Genomic DNA, 23,845 nt, shown 5'->3' with positions numbered 1-23,845 from the left:
ATCTGAAGTAGCAACCTTAAGTAAAGGCCATACTTTCTTCACAAAGTAACTTCCAAGACAAAAGAATTTACATAATGTATAAATTCAGAGAAATAGTGGAGGAAAAAAAATGGATGATATGAGTAACCATGCTACTCAGAAAGATGTTTCTGACATTTAAGAAGACCTAGTTCACCGTTTTCTTTCACAAAAGCCTCCCAGAGAACTCGGGAAGATACGCACAATTCAATGTTCAGTGAACCCAGCGGGCCGACAGTGAAATGGGCATCACTCAAATGCCACGCCGGACCACAGGGCTGCAATTAGGAGTGAGACTCGGTCTTTCCTTACCTGCCTTACACTGTGCTGAAGAGAGAGATGGGAAGATGGGGGTTGCATTGCAGTGTGATGATAAAATATAGGAAACTCCATGGCACGGGTGAGGGCCACACACACCAGAGTGTAGGCACGACTGCCCGAGCACAGTCCCAAGTTACACAAACGAGTTAGCTGCCCAGCCAGATGTCTACAAAGTCACAGCAATGTGACAGAGCATGCGTAGTGGGCAACCCAAGGGTCAAGACTGCATATTAATAGATACGTGCTAACACAGCCAGAGAGTGTGTTGGCATCTTCTTCATAAAACTTTCTTACCAATGACTGGTTCCGTCAATAGTCCACCAGTTGTTCGGGAATCCTTACTCCTCGCCAGAAAGTTGATGGGTCCTGCAGAAGATTAAAAAAGAGGGAGAGGTCAAACTGAATCCTACTGTGAGCAGGTTGTGGGGTCAGTGGTGGAGATAAGGTATATACGTATGAATTGCCACATGAAGAAAAAGAATCTCAGCCAGGCAGTGGTGGCGCATGCCTTTAATCCCAGCACTCGGGAGGCAGAGGCAGGCGGATCTCTGTGAGTTTGAGGCCAGCCTGGTCTAGAAGAGCTAGTTCCAGAACAAGAACCAAAAAGCTATGGAGAAACCCTGTCTCGAAAAATCTAAAAAAAAAAAAAGAAAAAAAAAAAAAAGAAAAAGAATCTCTGGTCTAGATAGAACACCATGGCGTCATGAGTGACTAGAGGAGGGACCATTTTGAATTGGGAATAAAATTTCCTTTTGAAGGAGATTTGTAATCTTCGAAGGTAGGTGATGTTTAGTATGGGCAGAGTTTCTCCAACAGAAGAATGACCTGAACATCAATAAGAAAGGAACAGAATGAGGTCAAAGCAAAATAAAAGACCAACCTTGACCTGAGCAAAATGTACATCAATTTTTTATCTGTTCGTCCAGCATTCCGTACGATAAACATTACTGACTAGTTGGCATATACTTTCTTGGGTACCATCCTAGGACCGAGCAGTGAGCAAGCCTTCCCTTGCCTACATAAAATTTACCTTTGATCTAGGGAGTTATATATCAAACCCTAATTAGACAGCTCCTATTTTAATTGCAATTTTGGAGTTTGACAAGGGAAAAACTTGAGAGAACACACAGCCAGCCTGTGGTCTGAGACGAACTGTCAGACAGAGGAGGGGTCTAGAGATAATCTAGAGAACTATGGTAAGGATGGACCGCGAAAAGCTTTGCAGGGCAGGCTGAGGAGTTTGGAATTGACCATTCAATGTCATGGACGAACAAAACAACCAAACCAAACCAAAACAGCCCTTGGTAGTAGTACAGGGGTGTTCAGGAAATGAGATAGAGAAAGGGGCTGGCACTTCCAGTTCAAAACCAGCCGGCTTTGAATCCTGGCCTCCCAGTTAGAAAGCACCATGTGTCCTGTAGTGTGTATCTTCATCTCCTGGTCCCTAAAGACAAATGATAACACTCCCGGTAGAAGAGCTAAGAAGGGACAAGCATAGCATCCAGCAGAGAACAGCAATCATGGCATGAGGACTTCCTACCCAGTCACAGATGGAGATTAGATACCAAAGAGAACTTGACTCAGGATCACCCTATGGATCTGTTGATGGCGGCTGTGGACTCTGTTCCATGAACTTGCAGTTATAGAGAGAGAGCTGCATGAAAGGTCTATCTTAGGGGAATGTGATGTCACTGCCATAGCTGACCAATAGGCAGGGTCTTCCTCAGCAACAGCCTTGCATGCCTTTCTCCATCACTTAGAATTTGACTTCTTCCTCAGACCTGCCCGTGCATGGGAATGCAAAGAGGATTTTAAGATGCAGATCCCTAGGCCCTCCACCAGACATATGAAACGGACTCTTCTCGGGTGGGAAAAGTATTTCTTAAACACCTCCCCAAATGGATGTGAGGTTTATTTGAGTTAGCAGAGCTTGTGAGCATCAACGCCTGGGCCCAGGGTGAGTAGCATGCTGCCCATTCATAGCACACCAATTAAAGAGTCAAATGAGAGTAAGAAGCAGAAAAGGGAGATTTATTCAGTGTCGCAACACTAGGAAGAGAAACAAAGCAGTTCATGCTCATCCTCCTCCCTAATACCTATACGAGTCTATCTTCAGGCTCCTGACAGGAATATTAGATTTAAATAGAAGGCAAGAGGTACCCATAACTAACAAGTTCTGATCAAGCTGTGGTCCTGCCCATTATTGGTCCACCATCATCATCTCAGCTCTGGTTCTGTCTTGTAAGGTTGTCTGACCAGTTCTTGGCACTGTGTGGATCTCTTCAGAGAGACAAGCTCACTCTCTGGTTGGGTCAGCCATTTCTCTCTTCCAGCATAAGACCTCTGGGAAAACTTCCAATTTCTTAGGGTCCATTGTCTCAGTAAATCTGATAACCAGAGGGAGGTTTCTTTAGGTGTCTCCCTTTAGGATACCTTCACTAATGTCAGGACAGTTGCACCCAGCACCACTGGCCTCCTCTTGATCAGCAACATCCTGTTGCTCCTCAGTGGGGCAGACTCTTGCTAACAGGGCTTTTGAGGGGGCTTCTGTGTGAGACCATCAGTGCCAGCAGCCTCTGGGAAATGCAGCCTGTCAGAAACACAGATGCATCTGTCCACTGCAGACCACTGCATGGGACCCCAGAGGCAGGGTTGACTGCAGACCACTGCATGGGACCCAAGAGGCAGGGCTACTTTAGGTCTACTAAATCAGAAGACCAGAGGCAGCCTAGAGCAAAGTATTCTAATGTGCCTTGCGGGTTACTCTGAAGTGGGAGGTCACTGCTCCATCCTCTTCCCGATGGAGAAATGTTTGGGGGAAACATTTTAACTTCATCCTCTAGCCATCACCCACTCCTGCATGGGCAAGCAAACACACACACACACACACACACACACATTTTTGCACACAGATATACCATGCATACAGATAGGAAAAGTTGCACTAACAACGGAATGTGTGTTTGCTTGTTTCATTTTCCTCTTGCTGTAAGGATTTTATGGAAAATGGAACCCTCATTCCTCCAGGAAAGCCAGTGTCTCTATTAAGAAACCCGGATCACTGTGGCCAATTGCCATGTGTGGCATTTGGCAAATGACTTGTTCTCTCAAACATCTCAGTTTCCTGAGGTGAAAAGAATGCGGGATTTATCTTGGGATAAATCGCCAAGGGTTTCTCTGGCTGTGACTTTCTGTCCTTAATGGGGATTCATGCTGACATCTGGACTGAGGCCTCAGCAAGTGTCTCCTTTGCTGAGAGACTCCCCTGACAGAAAACCTGAAATGGAGGGGCTGGCAAGGGATCTGAGGTAAACAACGTCCTTCCTGGCGAGTTGCCGCATCCTGATGCTGCGCTGAGGGAAATTCCAGGCCATCTGGATGTGAGAGAACGGCAATCACCTACCCGTGTTCCAGGAGCCTGCCTTCCGGAGATAGCCTTATGTCACTGGGTTACTCATTATGCCCTGCAAATCTCCCCAGGGGTCAGGGATCATGGAAAGGGCGAAGGCTCTTCAGTGCATACTCAGCCTCTCTTTCTGCTTTTCCACAGGAGGTCGCCAGCTGCTAGCCAGGCCCCAGTCTCCAGAGTCAGCCTGCAAGGTAGGTCAATGCCAGGAGACCCATCTCCTTCTTCCAAAGCAATAACTGTGTTTCCTATTCAGACCTGTTATTTGAATAACAACATTCATAGGCACACTCTAACCCTCAGCAGCGTGCCTCTTGGTGACTTTTTTTTCAAAGATGCATTGGGCCTTCACCCTAAGTGAAGTCAAACTAAAAATACTTTGAGACAACGTGCTCCCTGTATGCCTAGGCCTTCACAATTAAATGTGCGGTCCTGCTGTTTCCGGGAGAGAAGGAGGCAGGCCTATGTCAAGAGTACAACTTGACCTCAGCTTGCTGACCTCAGTGAACTCTAGGAGTGCTAACCTCAAACACTCCCCCACAGGGTGCCCACATTAGCTCAAGATCCCCAAGGCTCATTAATGGTTCCCCCCCCCCCCCCCGCCTCGCATTAGCTAAAGTTACAGCTTGCTCCACATCCCAACCAGGTGGGAAACCAAAGGTTCTTTCCCGGTCATTCTCTTGGAGGTCACCCAGCTTAGTTCTTCTCATCTTTCAATACTGTGTATCAGCCTGTCTTGAAATCTGCTGAGAGGAAGGCTTATTGGGAAGGGGACAACACAGAACATGTGTTTGTCATATCACATGCAACCACTTGGGTGACCTCTTGGCAGTCTGCGAGTTCTGCTCCCTTGAGCCTGCCTCATTCATACAGCAGGGAAGTGCAGCTAAACCCCATAGAAAACTAAGATGCTCTCCCCGTGGTCACCCGGAATCTACCAGCACTAGTCTCCCCGCCCCCCCCCACACACACACACACTCAGATTCTTCCCCTTTGGATGTTATGCTCTCTCAACTATTACGATGGCTGTAAGTATCTCGGGAGTGTTACAAATGACGAACTTCTGAACGAAGGAACAAAGGCAGTAGATTCCATTTGCTCATTGACTTCTGAAGTATTTGTGGTATACACTTTTAAAACTTTTAGAAGAAAAAAGATGGAGAACAAAAAGGGAAAAAAAATGAAAGAAAGCCGTGAAGGCAGGTGAGTATACCCCAGAGCCCTGTGATATGAGCAAGAAAGCAGTAAACAGTGTTCTGCCCACAGACTTCAAAACCTCAGCGGGCTGATGGGCCACTTCCGTTAGGTATAAAAAGAAACAGAGCAGGGTCTTAGTGTGTGGCTGAGCTGGATACTGGGAGATCAAAGGAGCTGTTTGGAACCACCCGTTGTTTCATCTTATTGGCCTATGTACGAGGCATCCTTGTTGGTTTTGTTTGCCAATTCTGCCAATATGTTTCCGACACCAATTTGGGTATTTAGAGTGCATTTTCTTTCTCTTGTAATAAATACAGACACATACCAGAAGGGTATAGAGTGCTTATGGTTCTATAAATGAACTCATTAGCCAAAACACTGTTTGAAAGATGTTTTATGATTATTGGCGCATTGGCTCCAGCTTGGCAACTGAAGCTTTCTTAAATGCTTTTGAAACAATGGAGCAAAGAAGTGACAATATACTTAAGGCAATTTGTTTTTGTCTGTCTTTGTGGCAAACTACAACAATCCTGGGTTTTCTTTGGGAAGAGACTGTGGTGGTACCAATTATTACATAATTGCTGGTTTCAAAATCTTCCCAACGGCTAACCACAGTCAGAAGAAGAGGGAGGAGGCACACATCCCGTGTTTTGTTCTTATTATCAGCTTCAATAAGTCGGGCAGATTTTTCCTGTTATTTTAATATTTATCAGCATATGACAAAGAGGTGTGTTTAAATAGAAGCTCGAACGCGCAATGAAAAATACATGGCTTCGAGCAAAAGCATGGAGCGCTGGGGCGTGCTTTAAAACACTAGGTTTTTCACGAAAAGAAAACCAGGCGTTTATTTAGAAGTACTGAATTTGAACTCGTCTATTTTGATAGAAATATGAGAAGTAAGAAGTACAAGACGATAGTTTCATCGCGTTCAGCAACAACGCACATTGTCAGCAGAACCTGACTGACTTCCATTGTGTGTAGCAGGTAGAAGGCAGCTTGGGAAGATGGCTTCTTCCTCTTCCCCTTTCTCCCTTCTCCTGAATTTTCTTCCCCCCTCCCCACCTCTTCTCCCTCCTAGTTTTCCTTCTCTTCCTCTTCTACCCTTTTTTTCTTCTGCTGCTTCTTCATTCGTATAAATGAAAAGTGATTGTCCACAGAAGTGAATTCTCCCAACACAGATGAGATCCCTACACTTGCTGTGATTGTTTCTGAACAATCGGAACTCTGGGTGAGGAGATCTCTCAGCGCGAGACACCTTTGCTCCTGCTATTGGGCCAAGGCGATTCTCAGCCCTTGGGGCTCAACAGAAAAATCCTGTCGTTTTGATTTTGCATGATTGTTCTTGTTTTGTGCATGGCAACACTCTTAATTCCCAAATGAACTCTGGTTCCTTGGCACTGTACCTTTTCCAGTGGGAACCTGGGCTCCTGAAGGCAGAGGCTGAACCTTTCTCTTCTCTTTGAGGTCATAATGTGATAAACTATTTCTGCATAGTAGGAGCAGAGTAAATATCAAACTAGCCAGAACCATGTAAAAGTTGGATTTGGAAGGAAAATTCTCATAGAGGTAGTAATGAGCTGGTATCTCTGTGTCTAGGGAAAGTATTCACTTCTGCTTGGTTTTGTTTCCATAGTCTGTGTTGTTTACTAGAATTAGAAGGTGACATTCTGCCAATGAAGTGGGGAAGCCCACCAAACGATAATGAGGGCTAAACCCAGAATGAGCAGTTGTGAAGCCCGTGCGCATAGGCTGGGGAGGTCACAGTAGATCCTCTTGAGTGTGCTGAAAATCCGAAGGCTGAGGTTAATGAGCAGCTCAGCTTACACAACATAATCACTTTCTTTTGAATGCATGAATTCTTGGCTTTTCCTGTATGTGATTAAAACAGAAAGGGGAAAAAATAGAATAAAAGGGGGGGGTCTGAAACAAGGCAGGAACTCATATCATTTCACCTGGACATATTCAAAATGAAAGACTGCAAACAAACCAGATAATTGGAAAAATAAATCAGTGTGTATTCCTAAGTGTGATTACATGAAAACTGTCTCACTTTCTCCATACCCTCTGTCCCGGGCTCTTACACGCATCTCATCTGTGTCTGTGACTATGTCATTAAAGAACCTACTGAGGAGATAAATGACTAAGGGGCCACTCACTGCCTTTGCAGAAGGATTTTTTTTCCTACATGAAAGGATGAGAGAAATGTTGCTTTTAATACCCCTCACCTCTGAGTCATACAAAATAACTTGATTTACACCAAGATGTATCTTATACAGTGGTGTGTAGTAGCAGCCAGAGTGATGTGTGGAGTAGGGTGCTCTATGATAATATTTCTTCTAAAATGTACCACTGGCTTTAAAAGTTGTGAATGTCGCCCCTTGGAACAGACCTTATGTTTTTAAAGTAGCCCACAAGTTGATGGATCATGTGAAATGGCCACCAACTATGTCAACGCCATCACCGAAGAGCTAACTGCCTGGAGGTCCTCAGGCCAGACTGCCACAGACACAGCGTCTGCCTCAGCCTGGATGTCCACAGCATTAACTGTGGTGATTTTTCAACAGGAGTCAATTAAAATTTATTTCAAGGCAAAGATTGTATTTGGAGAGCTAGGACGAGAAAGTGTAAGTCTTCCAGTAAAGCGTGAAATGTGCTGACCTCTCCGAGCAACAGCCTTAATTAAGGTTCTTCCCAGGCTCTGGAGAGCCCAAGTCTTCTACTAGGCTTCAGGGTCACACGGGAAGGGATGACGCTACCAGTTGATAAGGCAAAGAAGAGGCTTCCTCTCAGGAAACCTATTTCTCCACATGACTCCTCATGTGTCTTCACTTTGCTTTGACTTTTTCTGAGATCTACGTAATTGTGGCAGAGGCACATTTTGTTTAAGAAATAGAGAAGGGGCTCGAGACCTGATCCACTGAGACGGTCAAGGCTTTGCTAGAACTCCCAGGGTCTAGGATGAGAGAGGACTGATACATGCAGGCAGAGGTCCCTCTGAGGACAACTATGGCTTGAAAGCCGATCCGATCCCTGTCGGATGATGAGAAAGGAAGGCCAGCACAAACCCAACCTTTGCTTCATTTCTGCATTGAGCAAGAAGCGTCAGGCATGTGAGCAAACAGAAACAAGAGCAATCATCTTATCAAAGGTTTTGGCCACTCAGAATAAAGGAGATCCTGGAGGAAAATGCAAAGAGAAAAGGGGAAAATGAAAAAGAACAGGCATTTTCTTCAGTGTTCGGAAAGATGGGCGTGGCCTGAATCTCTGGGACAATCTACTTCACTCCACACTGTGAATGTGTAAAGAGCTTGCACACAAAACAAAACCATAGAATAGAACTGCACAGAAAAACTGCGCAGTTCTCGGCTGCGGTCCCTAAATGATTTGAAAGAACCTCTTTTGTCTAAAATAGACATCCTGTATAAGTTTACCCCAAAACACAAACACTGAGCTGTCTGCATTGATTTGCAATTATTTCATATATGTCTAAAATTAAGTCCAGGTAACTACAAAATCATTAGTATGTCAGCTAACGTGTGAATGACTAAAATGTTTCTCCCGAGCAAACAGAGCCAAAAATAATGTCTTGCTTATTAATGGCTGCTTTGACTTGTGCAGAATTAATTTCTTCATTTAGCTGGAAAACTTTCTTCTCATATTAAATGGGACCGGGGGACCAGCAGCATCTAGTCTCTCCGTCCTTGCAGAAAGAGCTAAGTCCATTCCTCAGGACTCCACCTCGTGTTTTCACGCTGCTGAGAGACACCATCCACCCCCTCCCCCTGAAAGCTGGAATCATGCATGTTAGTAAGTATTTCAGTTATGCGATTGACGTCAATGGAGTCATTAAATAGATTGCTGGCCCTCCCAGAGGCAAATCACTGCCAGGGACCTAGATACAGACACTTTTTTTCTTTCAAAGACAACCATCAGGTTTTGCTATGAGAGAAAAGGAAAAGTTTACAGTGGAGCCGACCTGTCTCCAAACAGTTTCTTTTTGTTCTTTGCATTTTAGTTCCGGCCTTTCTTTCTCTTTGGTTACAGTAGCCTCCAAAAGACACCCAGATATTGTTGCCTAAATGTTTTGTGCACCAAAGTATCTCCTGTAATTGAGACCATAGAGGAAGATAGTCCCCTTTGAAAAAGGAGTCTTGCCTTTTGCTCCATTTAGCCCATCTTGATGTTATTTCAGTGGCATACATTGTCTAGGCAAATCACTGTCGTCTGCTACTGACGTTGTATTTGATGTATGGACCCTTAAATAAACAATTTCCTTCACACACACACACACACACACACACACACACACACATTTGCCTTTTTCTGCTGCCTCTGCGTGGCTCAACGCTGCTGCCCTCACCTCTGAATCAATTTTTCTGCCGCTGGCACCGTGCTGTACCACCGAGATTCTGTAGCAAAGGGTGGAGGAGGCGGCAGGGAAGGCAAACTGTTTCTCGTGGCTGCCTCTTCTGCAGCCATGCACCCACAGGAGGCTAGCCACGTGCCCGTGTCCTCCCAAACCCCAGCTGCTGCCTGCCTCAAGCCTGGTCATGCAGCTTCCAGGCCTGTCAGAGAAAACCCTTCAGGACATAGCTGCCTCTTCCTGGGAATGCCTGATGGCTCTGTTTACCTGAGCTGCAGTTGGAATGGCTGCCAAAGACTCACCCCACACCTGGACTCTTGTACCACTGAGGCTCAGAGCCAGAAAATTACCTTCTTTAGACCTGGCCCTCATCATCTACCATACAGGCAGTAGAACCCATTTCTCACTTCACCACTTGTCCCTCCACTCCGTGGATTGTCCCCTTTTTTTATTTATTGCTAGGGGTACACTTGAAACATTTGGTGACCCCACTTAATTCATCTGGAGACACAGATTCCATGCTCTTCCTGTCCTTTTTCCTGTGATTCGGGAGAACACTGTCACCATCACCGATTTTTCTCTCCCCTCCCAGGATAGCCAGCTTCTAGTCTCCCCTTCTCTCCAGCAGGAAAGGACTTTGTTGTCCTGTACCCAGAACATTATGGCGACCTTCCGAAGTGGTCTGTTGTCCACAATCTTTGCCAATTTGAACCCATCCATCTTTCTGGTTCTACAATGCTTCTTCAAAACCTAGATAAAGGTTCTTTTATTGTTACTTTGTCTTGTTTTGGGATGGTATGTGTGTGTGTGTGTGTGTGTTTATGTATGTTTAATGTGTTTATGTGTATACGTGTGTGCATGTGTATATGTGTGTATGGGTTTCTCTGTGTGCATACATCTGTGTTTATGTGTGCATATTGTGTTGTGTGTATGTGTCTGTGTGTTTGTGTGTGTTCTTTGACTGTTTTCCTGATTTGTGTCTTTCTGGTCTTTAAGATCCAGCCTTCTTAGCAGACTGTTGGCTCTCAGAACTTTGCTCCTAAATCCTTCTCTGTCCCAGCCTTATCTTTGCCCCACCCCTGCCTTGCGTGGCTGTTTGAGATCAACATGTCAGCCTCCTGCCTCCTGCCTTCCCACATTGACTCTTCTCCCAAGGCTGCATATGTTTCCTGCTTCTTGGCTTCTAGAGTGATGATTCAAATAAACACACAGTTTTGATCTCAGGCCTAGTATACAGAATGTGTTTAGAAAACACCACCTAACTCATCCATCTCCATCTGGAGCATGTATGTTTTATCCTGTAATATTCTACTTATCTGTCATCTTTAGAATGCCCCCTCTCAAATCCTATCCAATTATTGTCTCAAAAATTCTTCATTAGTATCTTGAAAACTCAAAATAGTACTTGCGATATCTTGTTTTATCCTCTACTAAACCATGAGTACCCCAAATTCATATACAAATCCTCTTGTCTTATCCTCCCAACTAAGAATGTAAAACATAACAGATGCCCGATAAATGTCTGTGGGATGAAAAAGGACCAGTGAATGATTGCCCAAGCTCAAATCCAAGCTATTGGAAGGGCAGAGGTGTTTCGCTTCCTTGGCTTTGTTCAGGCTTGCCTCACCCTGCTGGCTCTCAGGACATGTGCTCAGGGCTGACGTCCTTGGCTAACATAGATTGCGTGTGACCTTTAAGGCACGTGAAGTGAACTCTGTTCTTTCACTTTGGAGAGAAATGACAAAGTTAAAAGAAATAGAAGGAAAGAAACTGACTAAATACACAGAGCTTACCATATTAAACCATAGCATTCTCTCTACCCACTGTAGTGCCTGGCACAAAGAGGCTACTTAATAGCATATTGAAGTTAATTGAGTTAGGAATCCGGATCAGTCTCTCGGACCAATCATTCTCTACTTGAAATTGTTTTTTAAGTAAATAAAGGAAGGTTGTGTGGAGCAGGACCAGTGAGCTGGAGTAGCCATTCCAAACTATACCTCTACCACCTTGGGACCCCAGGACAAGTTACTTCATCTTGTGTGTCTCACCTTCTAATTAGAATACAAAGTGGACATGCCCTATTGGCTACTTATAAGGATTAAATGACCTGACACAGGCAAAACCATCAGAAAACACCAGAATTACAATTGGCCTTCTATAGCATGCATCATGAGATCTTAGCATGCCTTGTGTGTCACCGTAGCAGTTGATCCGTCCGTGTGTGGAAGCTAAGAACCCAGGGCTTCAGGTATCAGTAGGGAACCTAAACAGAAAGGTTCTGGTTGACTTCCCATCCACACTAATACAGTAACCCTCTCTCCCTAATCTGCAGTTTCACTTTTGAAGGTTTCATTTATCCTTGGTCAACCTGGTCCAGAAGTAATAAACTGGAAATTCCATTTGGGGGGGGGGGGATTCATAAGTTTTCAGTCTCATGCCCTTCTGAATATTGGGTTGAAACTGCGTACGCTCCTGACCCATCCTGCCCGGCATGAGTCAGCAGTTCTCTCAGCAGATTCACGCTGTATAATCCACCTGCCCGTTATTTCCTTAGTCACCCTCTCGGTTGGGAGATTGGATACAGTGCTATCTATCACAGTGTCTGTCTTCAAGTAATCCCAACTCAGCTTGCCACGCTAACTATTCTATTTTATTGTTTACTGCTGCTGATCTCTGGCTATGCCTAACTTATAAATGAAACGTCATCCCAGGTATATGTGCATAAGAACAAACAGCACCCGTCGGTCCATTGAGCAGAACCTGTAGTTTTTGCCGTGTCCTGGGATCTTAAAATATGTCTCTTGAAGGTGATGGGGAATACTGTATGACCCGAAGGAAAGCTTTCTTAGTTTAAAACACCTGCCTCGTCCTGCCATAAAAGATCTGGTGATGCAGAAATAGATTTGGAGTGGAAGACAGGGTTCTCTAAGACATAGATTCAAAAGATGAGGAGCCGGAGAGAGAATGAGCTGGTCGAGAACATGACAGGATACTGAGTCTGGCTATGACCCTTAAAAGCAAACTGCCAAGAAGAGCAAATGGCTGTGGACTCTGATAAGTTAGACTTTAGTTATCTGAGCGTTTTCTTGCACAAACCCAGGAGGATGTGAGCTAGCCTGAGTATAGTCACACAGCTCGCTGCAACCATGTTTAAATCCAGCCTTGAGGGTTGACACACACCTTTCTAGACACAGGTTTTTCCAGCTCAGGCAGCTGAACAGGGAGTAGATGTTGAAGCCAGCTCAGAGCTACCCTTTGTAGACAAAAATAATCCCACTGGCAGAGCCCAGCATGGAGGGAAGCAGGTGACTTCTAGAAAGACAGCAAGCCCCCCTTCATCTACTGCTGGGACAGGGCAAGCACCCTCAGACATATTCTGCCTGCCTTCCCCTCTCCACAGGGGAAAGTCAAACTCAGCCTGCAAAAGGATGAAGGGAAAAAATTTCTAGGCCAAAGCAAAGGAAGAAAGAGGACCTTCTAAGTATCCCAACATCCCAGAGACAGCATGATCCTGGAGACAGGATGCTGTCTGCCTCATTGCTAATCGCTGTGCAGTTTCTCGAGCTATTCTGAGAAACCAGGAGCATTTCAGGGAAGTGTCTCACTGGAGAGAAGAGAAACAAAGCAGGGACTGTCCCCCTTGAAATAGAGGACAGACAGCAGAGCTCACTGGATCTGAGTTTATTGTCTTGACTTCCTCCCGGCCAGAGCTGTTGATAAGGACCAAGGGTGACATTTCCTATTCCCTTCTTCACTGTGCCTATAAAATGAACTAAGGCCGTGCTGGTCATCTGACTCACTGAACCAGAAGAGGCAGCCACAACAGATGCTGTTGTGAACCCCCAAATATACTCTGGCCTTCACATTTCCAGGGTCGGGAGTCTAGATAGCCCGAGAAATTTCCAAAGCCCCACATGCCTGCCTCTGCCAGCAAGAGAAGAAGGATCTCGTAGCAGTTATTCCTTGGGGCAGTCCCTCTGTGGGGTCCTCCGGATCTATTATCTACTGCCTATTGTTTTTTCAGGTATTGTTGCTCACAGATTGAGAGGAGAACTTGGGGGAGAGCCCAGGCTTCTTCAGGACAGCAGGTTGACAAGCATTAAGGCAGAACTGAAATCTAGATTTTTGTGTCTTGGAAACCCGTGATCCCTGCACTCACACATACACGCTCACACCTCTATACATAATTAAAACATAATAGAAATAACATCTGTTTGTAAAGGGTGGGGACTGCCTCCGCAGTTAGAAGCTTGCAAAAGACCTCCAGCTCCAAAGACTCCAAAGCCCTCTTCTGGAGTTCAAGGCACCTCAGTTCACATATACGTGCCCACAGAGTGCCCACAGACAGTCAAGCGTTCATTTTAGAATGTTGTATTAAAGAAAGCCCGTGTTCTTTCCTCTTGAGCCCGGCCGCATTTCCCCACCTATAGACTGCTGCATGCAGTAGACCCTGCCCAGCTGTTTAGGGTCCAGCACACAGTTCCTGAGAACACGCACCGCTGCACAGTTTGGTACCTGTAATGCAGGAAGGCACATGATGCTGTGTCTTTGCTCCAATGGTTTTCACATGTAAAAGTAGGAACCATGCTAAAATCTATTAGCACTATGGCAACGTTTAAATGAGTCTTTATATGTAAATCATTTATAACTCTGTTACCTAGCGTTATTTACCACTTTCTCTAATTGTTGTCATCTGTTACTATGGGGACGGAAGTAGATTGAGACACAAGGAAGATCTTCACCAATCAGTGACCTTGAACTTGAGACCTAAAGACTGAACAGAAGCTGGTTGGATGATTGCTGAGCGAGAAACCAGGCACTTCACCCCCAGACCCAATTGCTACTGCCTTAGTGAGGAACAAGACAGAACAGGAGGGCAGAGCACTTTTTGAACATGGAAGATATGTAAACATTATTGTCAGTTTACTTGGGTGCCATGGAGAGATTTTGAGAATGAGACCGGCATGAGATAATTTGAATTTTAAACACAAAATTTCAATCTGAGCCCCAGAGTAGATTGATTGGCAGGGCCTGGGTCTGGATCTCCTCCACCATAATAGCCCAGTCATCATTCTGCTTCACACTCTCTCCAGCAGTGTGTAGAAGAGTCCAATATAAGTACCTGTGCAGATGCGCTCGCGCTCTCTCTCTCTCTCTCTCTCTCTCTCTCTCTCTCTCTCTCTCTCTCTCGTTACAAATAAGTTACTCAACGTATCTGGGTCTTTGTTTTCCAATCTGAACAATGGATCATCATAAGACCAGAATTAGTCAATTGTATGTAAAGAGTTTAATGCAGTGCCAGACTCTCCAAAGGCACTAAATAATGCTAATTAGTGGTGTGGCTTTTTTCATTTTAAAACATTTATCACATTTATTTATTTGGCATGTGTGTGTATGTGTGTGTGTGTGTGTGTTTGTGCACATGTGTTTGCGTGCTTGTGCACATGTCTGTTTGCCTGTGTGCATGCTCACTCATGAAATTGAGATAAATTACAGATGATCTTTCCTTCCGTTTTGTGAAAACCTGGGATTGAGCTCAGATTGTCAGGCTTAGCAGCGAGCGCCTTTGCCAGCCCCAAAGAGGGTTTCCTTGAGCCAGGGTACATCTGGAGAAGGAAGAAATTTCTCTCAGTGACAGAAAGCCTGCGGGACTTGGCAACTGTCCAGCTGTGACAACTTTGGGGAACTTGAAACAATGTCTGTGGGGTACAATTAGTTTCAAAAGCTTGGGACTGCCATCTACATGGTCAGAAACTAACACCAAGGAAGGGCCTTTTCATTCTCTTTGGCTTTGTGACTATCTCTGTAGGAGCTCGAGATAAGGCCAAGCTTCTGAGTTGCCCATCCTCAGTCTCAGGAAGGACAGGGCCTCAGAAGACCTAACTGTCCCAGAAGAGCCTACCTAACACAGCTAAGTAAACACTTACCAGAAGGAAGCGTGTGGCCCTGGACCGGAAGAGACTCTTCACACATTCGTAAGCTCCAGTCTTCTAGGCATTCGGTGACTGGCTGTCAAGCATGGTTTTACTTCTTCCTGCAGCTTCCCAGGGTAGGTGCCCTTGTAGACACTCCGTGTCTGCTTACGGCAGCTGCTGCTGTGCGTGTGCGCACAGATGTGCCTAAAACTGGTTTGTGACTTTCTTGTTCTAGGAGAAAACAAGCATTCTACAGAAGAATTTTGTCAACATAATAGGTCTCTGCTCCCAGTGATATACTTTTCCATTTTCCTTCCCTTTCACAGAAAGTTCAGCTGTCTTCTCTCAAGGCTGTCCACTCCTTCCCCCCTGCTCCCTTGGCCCTCACTCTTCCAGGCTTCCTTCTGGATAGTCCTCTAAAAGCAAGCAGTTCAAATTGCTGCCTTTGGAAAGTCTTCTCCCTCTGCCTGCTGTGGGTAGCTGCTCCGTTCATTCATCTTACGTGGAACCAGGCCTGTCTTCTCTCCTCCCATGGGCTCTACACAGATTTCTTAAACAATATCTTTTAGGAAAGAAGAGGGGATGCTCTCATAAATAAGACTCAGATCCTGATCTTGAGTTTGCACGAGGACTGCATAGACGAGATCTTCTTTAATTTCAGTTTCCCAATTTGGATTCATCCTCATGTACAACATAGCTGTACAGCAATTAGCTACCGGTTACTGGTTAGGTAACGGGTACCATGCAGCCCAGCCAAGTTGACACCTCAAGCTCGTTTATCACAGGCACCCACCCGCCAGCCACTAAAGTAAACAACCCGTCTCAAGAGAAGTCAGTCTGCAATGACGCTTCTCTTGCTATAATTTAGATATTTAAAGTCAAGGGAAATAAAAATCTCCACGTCCTGACATCTTGCTTCAATCCCAGCTCATGGCACTGTGCCAGATATCAGAGGGAGACGTGCACAGCCAGGCGTGCACAGCCTTGTATTTGCACACCTGGACAGTACGTGCATTAGGCGAGGTGTGACAGGAGCATTGCTGTTCTCACCTTCCACTCTGCTTGGGCAGCCGATCATGAAACTCGGGGCTTCAGCTTTACCAGAAACCACTTCCCGGACCTCAGAACCAATTACTGAAAACTCACTTGAGATTGGTTATCTCTAAAAGGTTAATTTGGCAAGGAATGTCTTGGGGGAGGTTAGAGAGGCTAAAGGGTCCTGTCTGTGCACTTGGTGAGTTGAGCAGGATAGGATGTGAGGTGGAAAGGTCTATACCCTCTCTCAGCGTTTGGAAATTTTCATGCCAGCCTGACTTAGAAAGTGATTCTTCAGATTTCTTCCATTTCAGAGCTGAGCAAACACCCTTATCAGCATGCGTCCTCTGGGTCGTGTGTTCCTGTCACTCAGAATGACCCAGGCCCTTTGCAGAGCACACTACTTTCAGGCTTCTCTCCCAAGTCCATTGCAGACTTGTATTTACCATAGTTCTCAGCCCGTGACCACAGAGGTGCACACCATAACACAGGACAGTGTCTGCCTTTCAGAGAAGAATTGGGATATATCACCTGTCGCGTTCACAGCAGACACCGCAGATGGACACACACCTTAACACCACATTCCTCCCTCTTTGCCTCACCTCGCTCCTATTTTATTTTTTAAAGACAGGGCCTTGCTACGTAGCTCTTCCGGAACTCATGATCCTCCATCTTAGCACTACTGGGATTACAGACATAGGCCCCCATTCTCACCTCCAGGTTGTCTTTTGATGAAGGGCTGCCTCAGCAAGTTACGGAGCAGGCACAATTGCGGGAGCTGTCTGTGGCTTTAATGAGGCAGCCGCTCACCATGTTCTTTGCCCCTAGGTCTTGCCTTGTCTTCAGGTCTTAAGAGACCTGTTTGCTCTAGTGCTGAAGACATTTGCCTCCACCTCCTCTTCCTCTGCAGCAGTAATGCTTCTCCCGTCCACTTTGCAAATGTGTTGGTGGATCGCTTACTACCCTGCTTCTCAGATTTCTGGGTAGACTCATGCGGAAGGAAACACTCCCGTATTATGGTTACAGATGGCAGAACTCTGGTTTGATAAATCCACTTAAATTCTATTCTGCTCTCTGTGTCTGTTCTTTCTTTCCAAATTTTGGCTTGAAACGCAAGGCACTGGCAAAGATGTGTCAATGCAGTGTCAGGGAGACTTCCTAAGTATGGTATTTGCTATTAGGAATTCTGTCTTGTTCACCTCAACAGTCACAAGGTCAATACGTAATTCCATTCGATAACCAATAAAACTATACCTCAGCAAAGGTGATAGCGAAGGCATACTCAGTTAGCAGGTGATATAGCCAAGACCTGAAGTCTAGCGTTTCACTCCAATCCCTACATACTTGGCACAAATCTCATAGAGGTGATGTGCCCACTGGCCCCTGTCAGAAAGGTGTGAGCTCCCTCATGAGCAAGTTCACATCTGCTGTTCAATCCTGGCTTTCTCTGGACAGCACTCATCAGTGCCTCAACTACACTGAGTGTGCTTTTGCCTCCAGATTCTAGGTAAAGAGGACATTTAGAGGTGATACTTTTTGTTCTTTTGTACTTCTCTCCTCTTAACAGAATTAAGCCAATGGGGTGACTGTTCCTCTCCTCTCCTTTCCTTTCCTTTCCTTTCCTTTCCTTTCCTTTCCTTTCCTTTCCTTTCCTTTCCTCTCCTCTCCTCTCCTCTCCTCTCCTCTCCTCTCCTCTCCTCTCCTCTCCTCTCCTCTCCTCTCCTCTCCTCTCCCTTTCCCTCTCCCTCTCCCTCTCCCTCTCTCTCTCTCTCTCTCTCTCTCTCTCTCTCTCTTTCCCTCCCTCTCTCCCTCCCTCCCTCCCTCCCTCCCTCCCTCCCTCCCTCCCTCCCTCCCCTCTCTCTGCTAAATCCCTTCACTGAAGATTGAGGATTTGAGGAAGGCTATCCCAGTAGGAAGAGAAGTGGGACAGAGTGTTTAGGACATGACAGAGTGCAACCCGCTGCTTACGCAGTACCCTGACATCTGACATCAGAAGGAGAGACTTAGATTTCAGATCTGCAGTGAAACTAGGGTGTGCCTTACAGGGACACAGGGAGGCACTCATCCAATTCTAGACAGGCCCTGGAAAGTCCCATTTTGAATAATTTGTTCTGTCAACTTCCCTAACTCAGATGAAACTGTGTAACTTAATTAAAAGAGCACTGGGCTGGAACTTGGGAAACTGACATTTTGGTGCTGATACCAACCACGTGTATGACTCGAGGTAAATTTTTTAACCCTCCTAAATCCTTAGTCGTTGTTTTATTTGGCAATAGTTTGAAGCTTTGACTCTAGAATCAAATTTTACAGAGCCTTCAAACTGCCAAAATGGCCCCTGACCCAGAAACAGTAGTGTGTGGGTGTCAAGATGGGTAATTCTTTGTCAGACAAGAACAGCTCATGGGTTAGTAACTGGGGCTTTCAGAGTTCACACTCAAGATGCATTCCCTGCCCCCAAGCCTTGGTCCTCTTCCACTGCCTCCCACCATAAATCACACCACTTTCCCACAACGCATTAGGTCCTTAGTATTTTCCCAATCCCGAGTGTAGCCAAAGCAATTAACCAGTAGACTTCCATCATGTGCCTACATGTGCTAGGCAAACCACAGGGGGAAGTCTGTGCTACCCCTGAGCTTGAGATTCTGGAACCAGAGATCCTAGTTCTGCTTTCAGGAGCATTACTCCTCATGCCTTCCCCAAACCTCGGCCTCTGATCTTCATTTCCTTCTCTTTTAAACCCTCCACTCTGAATTATTACGGGACTGAATGGGCTGTTTCATGTAGAACCATTTAAATAGTGCCAGTCAGAGGGTTATGACAGAATCATCTTTATTATTGTTGTGACTGTACGTGCGCATCAGCCCCCATGTGCCTTGGGTCTTGAAAAGTTCAAACTGAACTTTGATCATTAACCCTTAATGAGTGATTATTAAATAATTATTCCCCTGCCCCCTTGCCCTCCTCCCCCTTCTCCTTTTCTTCTTGGCTCTTGTGTAGAAAAAGGTAAAGAGTTGGAAAGGAAACGGGCCACATGTATATTTACTAATCAGCTGATCTATCTTAAAGAGGAACCCTCAGGACTGAATAGAAAGAGGAGAAAGTTTTCTCCTTTTTAAAAATTGTTTCAAATTTCGTTGCATATAATGAATTGCATTATATGGTATTGTGTTAAATAGGACATTCATACAAGCAATCTTGTTGAACATATTTCCTTCCCTTTCCGTTCTTGCCATTCCCCTCCATTACCTCCCTCGCTCCTCTAGAAGGTTCTACTTCTGCTTTCAAGTCATATGTACATACCTGATTTACATGAGACAGACACAATCTAGGAGCCACATGTGAGAAAAACATACAATGTTTGTCTTTCTGAGACAGGCTTAATTCCCTCAATCTCATTATCTCCAGGTTTATCTAATTTTTCTGCAAATGATGAAACTTCATTTTTCTTTCTCATTCAAAGAAATTCCGTTGTGCATACATACCTCATTTTCCTTATGGCTCCTCTGTGCTGCACACCTAGCCTGGCTCCATAACTTAGCCGTAGTGAGTGGTACTGCAGCCAGCATTGATATGCCTGTGTCTCTATGATAAGTTGCCTGGAGCCCTTTGGATAAATAGCCATAAGGAGTTTAGCTAGGCCATAAGGTTGATCCATTTTGATAATTCTGAAGACCCTCAAGACTTACTTCGCTAGTGCTGGCACTAGCTTGCACTTCCACCAGCAGTGTGCAAAATTTCCCTTCTGCTGCCATCCTCACCAGCATTTGTCGGTATTCGCAGTCTTCGTATCTGTCATTCTAAGGTGAGATGGAATCTCAATGTCATTTTGATTTGCATCTCACTAATGGTTACTAAGCCTGAACTTGTGTGTGTCTGTGTCTGTGTGTGTAATTTGAAGGTCAGTGTATTTCTCTGTTTGAGAACTGCCCATTTCGCTAGCCCATCCATTGGTCCAGTTGTCTGATTATTTGTTTAGTTATTTGATTTCCACGGATACGCAAGATAGTAGGCCTCCATCAGATATATAGTTAGCAAATTATTTTCTCCAATCCTATAAGCTATATCGTCACCCAATTATCTAGGTCCTTTGCTATACAGAAGCTTTTGAATTTCATGAGGTGCCATGGCTTTATTTCCTGAGTGACTGGAATTCTGTTCAGAAAGTCCTTAGCTATCTTGAAGTCTTCTCTACTTTTTCCTATCAGTTTCAGATCTTATGTTAATGTCTTTGATTCACTTGGCGTTCACTTTGAACAGAGTAAGAGATAAGCATCCAGACTTACTCTTCTATATGTGAGTACCCAGTTTTGTCAAAACCATTCATTGAAGAGATGTCTTCTCTCCAATGTATGTTTTCCACCTCTTTGTCAAAGCTCATGTGGCTGTAGTTGTGTGGGTTTACATCTAGATCTATTCAATTCCATTGATCTGGATGTCTGCTTCTATGCCAGTATCATGCTAGTTGTGTTACTATGGCTCTGTAGTAGAATTTAAATCCACAAGTGGTGATATTTCTCCCATTGTTTATTTTGCTTAGATTACTTTGGATGTTCTAGGTCTCTTTGCTTCCATGTTAATCTTAAGATTGTATTTTCTTTTTTCTTTCTTTCTTTTTTTTTTTTTTTTTTTTTTTTTTTTTTTGGTTTTTCGAGACAGGGTTTCTCTGTGGTTTTGGAGCCTGTCCTGGAATTAGCTCTTGTAGACCAGGCTGGTCTCGAACTCACAGAGATCCGCCTGCCTCTGCAAGATTGTATTTTCGATGCAATTGCATTTTTGCACAAGAACAATCTTGTTGGGATTTTAATGAGTATTGGACCAAATTTATAATTTCTTTTGGTGGGATGCACATTTTCACAATACTAATTCTTCCAGTCCATGAATGTGGGAGGTCTTTCCTTCCAGTAGTGCCTCCTTCCATTTCCTTTTGGAGTATTTCAAACTTTTTATTATAAAGGTGAGCCACATGCTTGGTTAGGTTGATTACAAGCGGAGGGGGGGGGGTGTGCTTGCCTGCTTGGTTGGTTTAGAACATTGTGAATGGGACTGTTTTCCCGAATTCTCCTTAACATGTTGATGGTTGCTCTACAGGAAGGCTGCTGAGTTTTGTATGTTAATTTTGGATCCTGCTGTTTTTTGAAAGTGTTTATCAGAACAGAGTGCTTTCCAGTGGAGTATTTAGTATTTTGTATAGAGTCCTATTATCAAATGAGGTTATTTGACTTGTTCATTTCCTATTTATAGCTCTTCTATTTGAGAACAGCAGAGGCCTTCATGCAGGTGCTTAAGCCTCTTTTAGAACTCTGAGGTCAGACAAGAGAGTAGCACCTGGTTGTGACGTTTCCGTGTCAGCGAAAGAGATTCATTTATCCATCACTCCCCGTCTCGTTTGTTTACCCATTTGCCCCTGCTGAGAACTCACTGCAACATGAATGAACCATTGTGTTGCTTAATGCAGACACAGGATGAGTAAGACACAATGTCTTCCACGGAGAGCTCCCAGTCTTATGGAGAACGCACAAGGTGGTATGTAATGAACTGTGATAAGAACATGAGTAAACTTCCACGGAAACACAGATGCCAGCTAGAAATCCTAGCCTTATCTAGGATAAATAATACTCTGTACGAGGCTGTTCTAAAGAATTCGTAAAAAGAGGTGTACTAAATTTTAAAAATTAGGATTTCTATTGCTAGGGCATATATTTCTACAGTTGAATTTTTCAGTTATTCCAACCCAAGCCAGCACATTGACTGCATCTATCATGAGTAACAGGACTAGGAGAACATACGTTTTTGCCAGGGCTGTTGGGAGAAGAAAGGTAGAAGAGATGTACTCTGCTGTTAGGAAAGAAAAGTAGAGGAGAGACGCTCTGTATTCTACCTTAAGGAATGGGTATGGGTTCATAAATTCAAACTTAAAAAAGCAGATCATACTGAAACATAAGAAACATATATAGACGCCACAAGAGTGGGGATTATTTTTGGACTGGAAGACATCTGTGGAGGCAGGAAAGGAAAAGTTAGGGAAGGTTGGCAATGGTGGGAGTTGGGGCAGTAAGTATGAATAGGAAAATACCAGAGGGCTTTATACACCCAGGACAGAAACTGGGGTTTTCTGTTATATGCAGTGATCCACTTACGTTTGTTTAGCAGGCAATTATGCCATTGGAACTGTGCTTTCTTGGAGTAGAGGCTACAATGTTGACTACTGTGACTAGAAACAGAACCAGAAAGAATCAGAAGACATGGCAAAGTTAGATCCCAGTTCATCAACCAATTAGCAGCATGATCTTGGGCAAGTCCCTAACCATTTCCGAGCCATAGCCTTCTCATTTACTATAAGCAGTGAGACAACCTAAGAGCAACAGGAACTACATGTTTTCTCTGTTGCCCCTTGAGTGTCATTACATGAGGCTACTGTTATGCAATGTTTAAGACTCAAAGCAACACGGGGTATTCTCAAAAGTTAGACATTCAGACCTGGGGATGTAGCATGGTTGATGGAATGCTTGCCTATCGTACGTGAGGCACCTGGGTTCAATCCCCAACACTTCATGGTGGCACATGCCTGGAATTCCAATACTCATTCTCTCTCTCTCTCTCTTTCTCTCTCTCTCTCTCTCTCTCTCGGATCGGACACGCACACACGCACACACACACACATCCTTTTTGGCCACATAGCTCACCAATTCTAATCGCAAACAACCATATGAGGAAACTGTAGGTGTATATCTATACAAAGTCTTGAACACAAATATCAGTACCATTCTTTTTCTTAAGAAACTCAAGTTGACCTATCTATCTAGTGGTTCGGAACCATACAGAAGGTGTTATAATAAAACAATGCCACAGCCTTTATCAATAAGAAACAGCCTAGAAATGTGTGCTCTGACAATATAGAGGATTCTAAAAACTGTGATGGTCAGGAAAGGAGGTCAGCTGTGGGTTGTGTATAGTATGTGTCTCTCCTTATTTGAAACATTCTGAAAAGGCAAAACTATGAAAGAAGACACAACACTATTTGCCTCGGGCTAGTAGGGTATAATATACATTTATTACATACCAATGAATGTATATGAGAGATAATATTAGGGTAAGGATTAATCAACATAGTAAAACTGCTGTATAGAAAACACTGAATTTTGAGCCGGGCGGTGGTGGCGCACGCCTTTAATCCCAGCACTTGGGAGGCAGAGGCAGGCGGATCTCTGTGAGTTCGAGACCAGCCTGGTCTACAAGAGCTAGTTCCAGGACAGGCTCCAAAACCACAGAGAAACCCTGTCTCGAAAAACCAAAAAAAAAAAAAAAAAAAAAAGAAAACACTGAATTTTATACCTGGAAAGGTGGCATCATTGATATATAAAATCTGCCTCACTAGTATTGTTCCAAGCACCCAAATCAGATGTGGGAAGTAAGCACTATTCTGATTCCCACTTTACAGATGAGGATATTGACTTCCCAAACATTTTCACTGTAAAGAAATGGAGGCAGGATCCGAACTCCTGCTGCACATTCCTGAGCCCATGTCTCTGATCCCTGTTCATTCTGCATTCTCCCGAGAAGACAATAGGGCTATGACAACTAATTTAAGCC

General features: G+C 44.5%; 1 protein-coding gene and 1 long non-coding RNA gene across 4 annotated transcripts in view; one reads left to right on the top strand and one right to left on the bottom strand.

Annotated features, from left to right (window-relative positions):
- Positions 1–23,845, top strand: part of Pde4b (phosphodiesterase 4B) — a 533,851-nt gene that overhangs the window by 426,637 nt on the left and 83,369 nt on the right. For all 3 annotated transcript variants that reach the window (XM_057785528.1, XM_057785529.1, XM_057785531.1), the window contains one exon: positions 3,890–3,939. In XM_057785528.1, the coding sequence (XP_057641511.1) occupies positions 3,890–3,939 (50 nt within the window). The remainder of the gene's footprint in view (positions 1–3,889; positions 3,940–23,845) is intronic.
- On the bottom strand, positions 643–17,167 carry LOC130884435 (uncharacterized). Its single transcript, XR_009058022.1, has 5 exons — positions 16,970–17,167; positions 15,233–15,451; positions 13,730–13,820; positions 12,066–12,228; positions 643–705 (listed from the first exon to the last, which is right to left on the bottom strand). It is a non-coding gene; the product is annotated as an uncharacterized LOC130884435 (long non-coding RNA).

The sequence above is a fragment of the Chionomys nivalis genome, chromosome 11 (genome assembly GCF_950005125.1).
Source record: "Chionomys nivalis chromosome 11, mChiNiv1.1, whole genome shotgun sequence".
Lineage (NCBI taxonomy): Eukaryota > Metazoa > Chordata > Mammalia > Rodentia > Cricetidae > Chionomys > Chionomys nivalis.
This window is presented reverse-complemented; position numbering and strand designations above follow the sequence as displayed.